This window comes from Macadamia integrifolia, chromosome 9 (genome assembly GCF_013358625.1).
Source record: "Macadamia integrifolia cultivar HAES 741 chromosome 9, SCU_Mint_v3, whole genome shotgun sequence".
NCBI lineage: Eukaryota > Viridiplantae > Streptophyta > Magnoliopsida > Proteales > Proteaceae > Macadamia > Macadamia integrifolia.
The window spans coordinates 20,999,830-21,008,871 of NC_056565.1; the positions used below are offsets into that span (position 1 = coordinate 20,999,830).

The 9,042-nt window shown below is 38.4% G+C and overlaps 1 protein-coding gene across 1 annotated transcript; it reads right to left on the reverse strand.

Annotated features, from left to right (window-relative positions):
* Positions 1-1,040: 1,040 nt before the first annotated feature.
* On the reverse strand, positions 1,041-2,332 carry LOC122088088. Its single transcript, XM_042657232.1, has 2 exons — positions 1,500-2,332; positions 1,041-1,415 (listed from the first exon to the last, which is right to left on the reverse strand). Exons 1-2 carry the CDS (start codon positions 2,231-2,233, stop codon positions 1,226-1,228), a joined length of 924 nt encoding a protein of 307 aa, XP_042513166.1. The 5' UTR covers positions 2,234-2,332; the 3' UTR covers positions 1,041-1,225.
* Between the last annotated feature and the right edge of the window lie 6,710 nt (positions 2,333-9,042).

Here is a 9,042-nt window from a genome sequence, read left to right on the forward strand (position 1 = left end):
CTTGGTCCACTATTTGAACCCTCACTATATTTGTTGTATTTAAGGTTGCAAACAGATCCTATTTTTATTAACCAATTGAGAAAGGTTTTTTCATATCATTGTGAAACATTCATCACCTTGAGCAGAACTATCTTAAAGTTATCCATCAAATTTTATGTATCATTTACGTGTCTTCTCCATATTTTTGCTTCTTGCTACCCTTTCAGCCCTTTCAATGTTCATCTTCCCACATGAGGATGATCAGCACTCTCATTCATGAAGTGAACCGAGTTTCTCATGGGAAGAAGCATGTGAGGGAGAAAGACCATTATTCGTCTCTTCAAAGAGAGCCTAGGTAGAACCTCCTCATCAACAGACGTGTTCCAAATAACTATTCATTTAATGAAAAACCTGCCCTAGTTAGCAGTGAGGGATCTCCTTGTTGGAACCCACTTTCTTTTCCCAGTTATCAACTTCACTAAAGCTGACAACCTATTAGTAACCCCCTCCATGAGCTCTGTCACTTTCAGTTACAAACTACAGTATGTCTACGTGCAGTGTGCAGTTTGACATTATTCAAGCTAGAAGATGAAGGTGGTGGTGGTGGTGGGCATGAATCACCTGAGATGGATGAACCAGCTTACACATACACTAGACTGGCTTAATGTATTCTATTGTGCCATGTGAACCCTAAAAGAGCCTTTGTGTGTGTGTGTATGTGCCATAACCCTAAAAGAGCATCTCTTTCACAAATGCCTTGTAAACCCTAAAAGAGCCCCTCTTTCAGAAGTGTCATGTAAACCCTAAAAGAGCCTCTCTCTTTCACAAGTGCCATGGAAACCCTAAATGAGCCTCTCTATCTCCAATCTATGTGCCATGTAAACCCTATAAGAGCCTCTCTCTCTCTCTCTCTCTCTCTCTCTCAGATCTGCTTATATTACGGGCAGACGAAGTGCATTTCAGATTCTTCTATGCCAGATCTCCCATACATGCATCATATTATATAATGGAAAATAGGCTCATAGTAATAGGTATAATCAGAAGATTTAAAGATCAGAAAATTGGATTGAAAGTATCCTTAGATTCATATAAATCTGAAGCATAGAACTACATTTAAAACAAACAACGATAACACTAAGGAAGCATCTGCAACTACAAAGAGAAATGGTAAAAACATGAGTCATCAACATAAATCCCGAATCTACTACCTAAATTATTAGCGAAGAGATAGTCTGATTGTCTCACTTTAGTTCTTTTTTGGAACATAAACACGGGCCCTTAAATGTTTTCCTCGCAGCGTAAACTTCGCGGTTGGTTGGCCATTTAGGACCAGAGGTATGATATGAGGAGAAGTAAAAACGATCCTTCCATACTGTGGAGCCACCCCTGGATCTGTGCGCTCTATTAACACATCCTCCACAACTTGCCCCCATCTTCTGCTTAGTAACAAGTTAGTGAGAGAAAGAGAACCCTAAAAAATGAATTATAGTATAAACATAGAGATTAAAAGAAGAACTTACGACGTAAAAAACTCGATTATCTCATCCCTCCTCAAGGGATAACCCCTAGAGAATGTCAAAAACATGGATCTTTGATCCTGAGGCAATGGTTCCACTTGTGGAGATGATCTTGCAGACTGTTCATTCAATGTCATATGCTCCATTGCTTGAACAGCTGCAACCTCATGAGGAACTGATGATATCCACATCATTGATGAAGATGTACCAATATTTGGACTAGTATGATCATTTAAAAAACCAGCCCTACCTAGTACTGCTCCTTGAGCACTTGAGCCTTCACCAAAAGGTCTTGGAATAGGCCTTATGGCTGATTCATCAAGTTCTACTGCACCATCATCCCGAAAGATGATATCACAGACAGTCACAAGTACATGTGACACACCCTCTCGCACGAAATCTCGATTATAATAAAAGAACCTTGCATTGATCAATTCCTTCAGAATTGTGGAAAGGATTGGCGTGTCGTGTGCACTAGTTGGTTCTGAAGCGAAATCTCGAATAAAGTTAAGACACATCGCTGTTTCATCAAATACAGCATTAAGGATCTGGTCACCACTTGAAAAGAGAGTCCTAATTAGGTCATAGTGGCCAATTTCTTCTAGCCATAACCAAACTGCTATGACCACCTTGACTAATCTAGGACTCTTTTCCATGTTGCGAACCAATCGATTGAACAGCTTCCTCTCCATCATATAGAAGAGCAAAGTATCAACCATACCACCTATAGAAGACATGGTATTGAAATCAAAGATAAAAAAAAAAAAAAAAAAATGTATGTGGGTGTACAAGGATGTAGGTAAGTAGTGAAAGTAGGTGGAAGAATGAGGAAGGTGGTGGGATTTTATAGTTGCTTCTCAATGAATTTAGAGAGAGAGAGAGAGAGAGAGAGAGAGAGAGAGAGATTGTGATTACAGATAGATGTCGACTATTGTACAAGAATAGAATAGTAGTAATCACTAATTAATATGGCAGAATAATTATTTAAATTCGCGGAGGGGAGTTTCATTTAGGGATTGGCTATAGGCTGTTGCTTGTAAACGTTTTGCAGTTACTGACTCATTTTGCTTCCTTGAACATGCAGGAACTCCTTTCCCAAGCGTTACCAAAGGAGACCAGGAACTCCCTAAGGTTCATCAGCTATATCATCACTAAGTACTCTGAAACCTTGTTAATATTATATCACTTTCATGGAAAAATCACCTGCAAGGTCACACCTTTAATTGCTTCCAGAAAGTTCCCTAAACTCTCTTTCAGCTCTATAAGAAGGAAGAATTAAATTCCTTTGGGTCATGCCTATTCACTATATCATTAAGGCTCCTTCACCTAGCTATTATAAGGAAATTTTCTTCTTTATTTCTTTCTTTTTTGTTTCACACCTTTCATGTGGGTTGGAACTTATCCAATGAGGAATTTAGATACCACTCCGTAGTTACGGCCTAAGTTCACTAGTGCTTCGGTCAGTAGCTCCCCTCTGTCATTCACCAATTATCTTGACCTTCTGGCACTGGATAGGCATCAGCCCCATACATGGTTTTACGATTTTGTGGAGACCTATGCTTAAAACAGTCACTTGGGTCTGATCACTTTGAACCCCTTGTTTTTAGGGGAGGATTCAAATCCTCTCTAACCTTTGGGATGCCCTTCGTGACATCCATGACTGGGAGGATCCAGACACTCATCCTAACACATGGGCCACCCCAGGCCCTCCCATCTGTCAGATGCTGCATTGGCGTCCCAACGGTTGTAGAGGATCTCTCTCTCTCTCTGAGTTAATCACATTCATTGAAGGAAAGAAGAAGTTAAATATCTAATAACAAGGAAAGCTGAGTGCAGAGCTAGCTACAAGCATTGCAATTTCCCCTTGGTAAATATGTATTTACTGATACTCCCTTCTATAACAATTGCCAATTTTAAGCAAATCCCTAAACTTGAAAAATACTTTCTCCCCTCCTTTATTTACACCCCAACATTGCTCCCCTTTAAAATATTTTATTTTAAGGGTAAAATATATTTGAGATGCCCTGAGTTTGCAAAAACGACGTTTCAGGTTCCTTAAAGTTTGAAAACTCACGTTTAGGTTTCTTATTAACAATTTTTGTTATAATATAGATTTATTTTCATTTTTGCCCTTGTAAACCATTGATTGGGTACCCCAAACACCCACCCATCATCACCACCCAATGTGATCGTCCCTCTCCTGCCACTACCAAAAAAAAAGGGGTATGAAAGATTTAGGAGTGATTTTTTTCTTCTGCGGCTAAAGATAAGGCTTTAGGGCGGTTAAATTTATCCGCCACTACAAGGTATTAACTAGGGAGATTTTATTTAGGGAAAATTACATGATTACTCACTTTTGGGTTTCCTTTTACAAAATTACCCACAAAAAGTTTTGGTTAACAAAAATACCCAAAATTGAGTTTGGATTTACAAAACTACCCACCCAAAGTTTCAGTTAACAAAACTACCCAAAATAGTGAATTTTCATCTTCCACATATAATCATGTATTTTTTTATTACTGAAACTTTGAGTGAGTAGTTTTGTAAACTCAAACTCAATTTTGTGTATTTTTGTTAACTTAAACTTTAAGTGGATAATTTTGTAAAGGAAAACCTAATTTTGGGTTTTTTTGTTAACTGAAACTTTTGATGGGTAATTTGTAAAGGAAGACCCATAAGTGGGTAATCAAGTAATTTTCCCTTTTTTTTATCCTCTACTAAAAGGTATTGTCTTAAGATGGTACAAATTGGGGCCGTTATATTTATTCGCCTCTAGAAGGTAATCCAATAGGGGTAGTGTTTGTATATATGCCTTAATAGATAGCATTTTCCTAACTAAAATATAAGAATCACATATCCTATTGGGGCAGATTTATTGTATGCCGTTAAAGGTTATGCTATAGGGACAATATTAACCTCTTTCCTTCTTGGGGAGGTTGAAGAATGATCACGAAAAGAAGAAGCTGAAGAAAAACCCATTTCCATCCACTCGAAACGACTTGCAAAGCCTCAGTCCTTGGTCATTTGAAGATTTTAGGGAAGAGAGAGGAAAATTTTGATTGCCCTAAAGATCCGACCGAACGACCGGACACATGAGGGAGGCATGAACTGGGAATGTAATAACCTAGACTTGTAAGTGTCCAATAAAGGTTAGTTTGCAGGTAAAAATACAAAGCACCATGCCACCACATACACTGTAGGAGCAGTTATATTCATTTGCCGCTAAATTTGCTATAATAGTGGCACTCATGTGGAAGAACACATAAAACAGCACTTTTCTTTCCGCTACCTTAATTGGGTATTTTTTTTTAATTGAAAAAAAGAAGAAGAAGAAGAAGAAGGAATAAATTGAGGACACTCCAGCTATTTTTTTCCTTGGCTCAGTTCCTTCCTTGATCTCCTGCGAAACCCTAACCCCAGCTTCACCTCCTCTTCTGTGCTTCAATCGAGCGACTCCAGCATTGACTCCAACTCAAGTTTCTCTCTAGTCTTGCGGCTCCCTGTACTCTCCCTCTCCCACTGAATTCCATCTTTTCCCCCAACCCATCTGCAATTTGCTACCATCCCTCTGTTCTCTTTGCCTGCAACCTTCCACAACTGCAACTGTATTGCTAACCCATCGTCGCTTGCAATCCAAAGTGACTTGATATTCTGCTTCAACAGTTCGTCATGCACATCTTGTCCCATATTCCACTAAATAGATATCTATATTATGATCCAAGTCTTAAAAAGTGAAATGGATGAAATTTTGTCCCATCAGATTTAGACAATCTTTCTCTTTTTTTTGTGTTAACATGGAAGAGGAATATGATATAAGAAGCCATTGCAATTGCTGGAAATACTAGACAGTAACCATACTAGAGGCACAAAATAGAGGATAAGTTGAAAATTATGATAGAATGAATACCTTGATTAAATTATTTAATATTTGTACCTATTACAAAAATTGTAAAGATATTTTAAAACCGTTTCGCCCACTTTCTGCAAATCGTGCAATTTCTCAACGCCCTCTCTTATCAACTCTAGAGTGCTTTTGTAGCGGTTGGTTCCAATTAGGGTTCTAGTGGCGGTGCAAGTGGTTGAGGCCATAAGAGAAAGAAGGGGAAGGGCAGTGCAATAATTAGGGATAATCATAGGGGTGGTTGCGATGGTAGGTGTTTGGAGTACCCAATGGCTTACAAAGGTAAAAATAGAAATAAATATATTTTATTAAAAAATTTGTTAATTACATCACTTTTCAGATTTAAGGGTTCTGAAAGGGCACCTCAGATGTAATTTATCCTATTTTTAAAAAACATTGCATAATGATCCCCAGAGATTTAATATGGTAGGTCTTAGAGAAAAAATGGGTGTCAAGTAAATACGTTGATATAATTAAAAACATGTATGAAAATGTGGTGACTAGTGTGAGATCAGTGGGAGGCTAAGAGTTTGAATTCCCTATTACTTGCGGGTTACATCAAGGATCCGCATTGAGCCCCTACTTGTTTACACTTATCATGGATGATTTAACCAGGAATATTCAAGGAAAGATCCTGTGGTGTATGCTTTTTGCAAATGATATTGTTTTGGTCGGTAAAACAATGACAGAGGTTAATGATAAGTTGGAACTATAGAGATCTACTTTGGAATCAAGAGATCTTAAGATAAGTAGAACGAAAATGGAGTATATGAAATATAACTTTAGTTGATTGGAGAGTGATAGCGAGGGAGTGAATTTGAGGGGAGAGGGATCCCGCAAAGCCACTATTTCAGATATTTGAGTTCTACCTTAAACAAAGAAGGTGAGATTAATGTTGATGTTTCCCACAGAATTAAAGTAGGATGGATGAAATGGAGAAAGGCGTCTGGAGTGTTATGTGATTAACGTATTCCTCTAAAGCTTAAGGAAAAATTCTACAGGACAGTCACAAGACCGACCTTGATATATGGTGCAGAATGCTGGGCAATCAAGAAGCGTAACATAGATAAGTTGAGTGTGGCTGAGATGAGGATGTTGAGATGGATGTATAGCAAAACCCTGAGAGATAAGAGTAAGAAACGACAATGTTAAAACCGATTTGAGAATTGCACCAATTCAGGATAAGCTCAGAGAATGTCGGTTACCATGGTATGGATATGTTCAGAGGAGGCATTTGGATGCTCCAGTATGAAGGAGTGACTAGATGCAGATGGATGGAGCGAAAAGGACTAGGGGCAGGCAAAAAATGACCATTGAGGAATTAGTAAGAAGAGACATGCAAAAGTTAAGTCTTTCACCCAAGTATGATATCTAACAAAGCTGTCTGGAGGGCTAAGATCAAGGTTGCCGATTGTTCGTAAGTGGCATGTCCCCTTTTTTTTTCACACAGATCCATGTAGCCAACCCTATTTAGTTGGGATAAGGCTGAGATGTGTTGTTGTTGTTGTATTGCATAATATACTAAACCTAGTAAGATTCCAGTTTTGGTGTTACATTTTTTCCTTCATTTACAATATTACTGATTCTTCAACCCCTTTTGGCTAGAAATATACCTTTCTTAAGGAGCTTAGAATTTTTGATATTGAAATGTCAAAAACACTGTATCCCACCCCCTCCCCAATTAATAATAATAATAATAATAAAGAGGCATAGGGGCATAGGGGCATGTATTTGTGAAATGTGATGTGGCTAGATATGGTTAGAATCTTCTGATACTATCAAGCTAGTTTTAAAGTAGACCGGTGCAAGTGGCCTGGGCTGGGCCCAGATCTTTGCATGTCCAGGCCCAGGCCCAGCCGAGAATGACTTTGCTTTTTCCCAGGCCCAGTCCAGACTGACATTAGGCTTGGATGGCCTCAGTCTAAGCCCAGTCTACAGTACTTTACTCCGGGCCTGGGCCTGGGCCAGGCACCAGCTTTGTGTAGGCTAAAAGTCAATGATGCAAAAATAGCCTTTCTATTTAACAAGATGGTATAGAAATTGGAAATACCAATTGTTACATATAAGAAATTAGGGAAATCTCTCTCTTCCCCCTTTGAAATGACCTCTACCTCATCCCGTTCCAGCATTGATGCCGCTTGTTAGCATGCAGCATACTGGCAGTATGTCTATCCCTCTCCTAAAAAATAAATTAATACGTTAATTATTCCTTAGTTCGTAAAAGTTGTTTTGCATTTCTTTCTCTTTCTGTTCTCTATGAAAACAACTCCCATCTGGTCTCTTCTAACTTTAGAAGAACTTATCTTCTTTGTCTAATTGAATTCTTGTTTTCTTACTTGTCATGGGTTGTCAAACCTTTTAAATTTCAATGAAACAAACACCCCCCCTTTTATTTCTTTATATAGGAATATTTTAATTTACTCGGCTTTTACCCAGAATCTTGTTAGTCTAATTTCGTGGACAGGTTGGCCTTGGGTAACCTGCTCACATATCAAGTTTTAACCCAAATAGAGTTTGCATTGTAAAAAAAATAAAACATAAAATATTTTAATCTACCATGAGAATGCCAAAAAAAAAAAAAAAAAAAACCTCAATGACCACGCAAATTTGTATATTCCCTACCCAACTATATGAAAGTTTAGATGACCTAGATGGGACTGCTCTATCATGAGCTACACTAAGAGCACCTTGGACACTCTTTTAAAATTTATTATAGATCGGAAAAGATTTTATTAACAATTAAATGTTTGATAATAAAGCAAAGATAGACCAAGGCCAACCACCATTCTATCTGAGCTGAATCTGTCCACACTTCTATATACTGGAAGCCTTTTTTTCTGCATTATCGCTATACGATCTGATAATGGATCCGATTCGATGAAGATTAATGTTTTGTACCCATGATGAAGAGAGAATCTCCACATTTAAGGGCCTCTAATCCTTCGGATTAACACAAGGTAAAGGATTTTGAGGGCATTTGATCCCGAATAACATTTGGATCAGTGTTTTTTATGATCCAAACTATTATCTGATGAGATAAGATTCTTAGAGAAACTATCCTTTCCTCACCGTAGAATTGTGTAAATCAGACCCACAAGCAATGATTTTTCAGTCAAAGTGGCTTTACGATGACTTGATTACGCTACACGAACAGATTATGAGACGACGTTTTCTATCTTGGAGCAGTCCCCAGGCCAAACAAAGGAGACAAAAAATGATCACCATGCCCATCATGGGGATGTGCCCCCCTGTGCCTAGGTGCAACGGTCACTCCCAGATAAAAAATATTTGCCTTGTATATAAATGGAGAAGGTTGAATATGCCACTGGTATACCGTAGGATTGTGTGTGTGTCTCTCTCTCTCTTCCTCCTATTGAAATGACCCTCATATCCTTATTAGATGATAATACTCATCATGTACCTCCATTAGTGCAGTCCACTAACTTACCGTACACCAACAACACATCTGTCCCTCTCCTCTATATATATATATATATATACACACATTTATGGGAAGAATGCTTCACCCAGTTGCATGACTCTGCACCAACATGGGGACCAATAAGTGGACATGCAGAGGCATCATTATGTGGTAGGTATGTTGTAATTCACATGGATGGGTCATTTTACCTCCTTATGTTTGGC

What these genes read in the sequence shown, in the direction of transcription:
- LOC122088088 (XM_042657232.1), bottom strand. Translation starts at nt 2,233, where the DNA reads ATGTCTTCTATAGGTGGTATGGTTGATACTTTGCTCTTCTATATGATG. An exon ending in ATAATCGAGTTTTTTACGTC is followed by an intron (nt 1,416 to 1,499) that starts GTAAGTTCTTCT and finishes GTTACTAAGCAG; the next exon opens with AAGATGGGGGCAAGTTGTGG.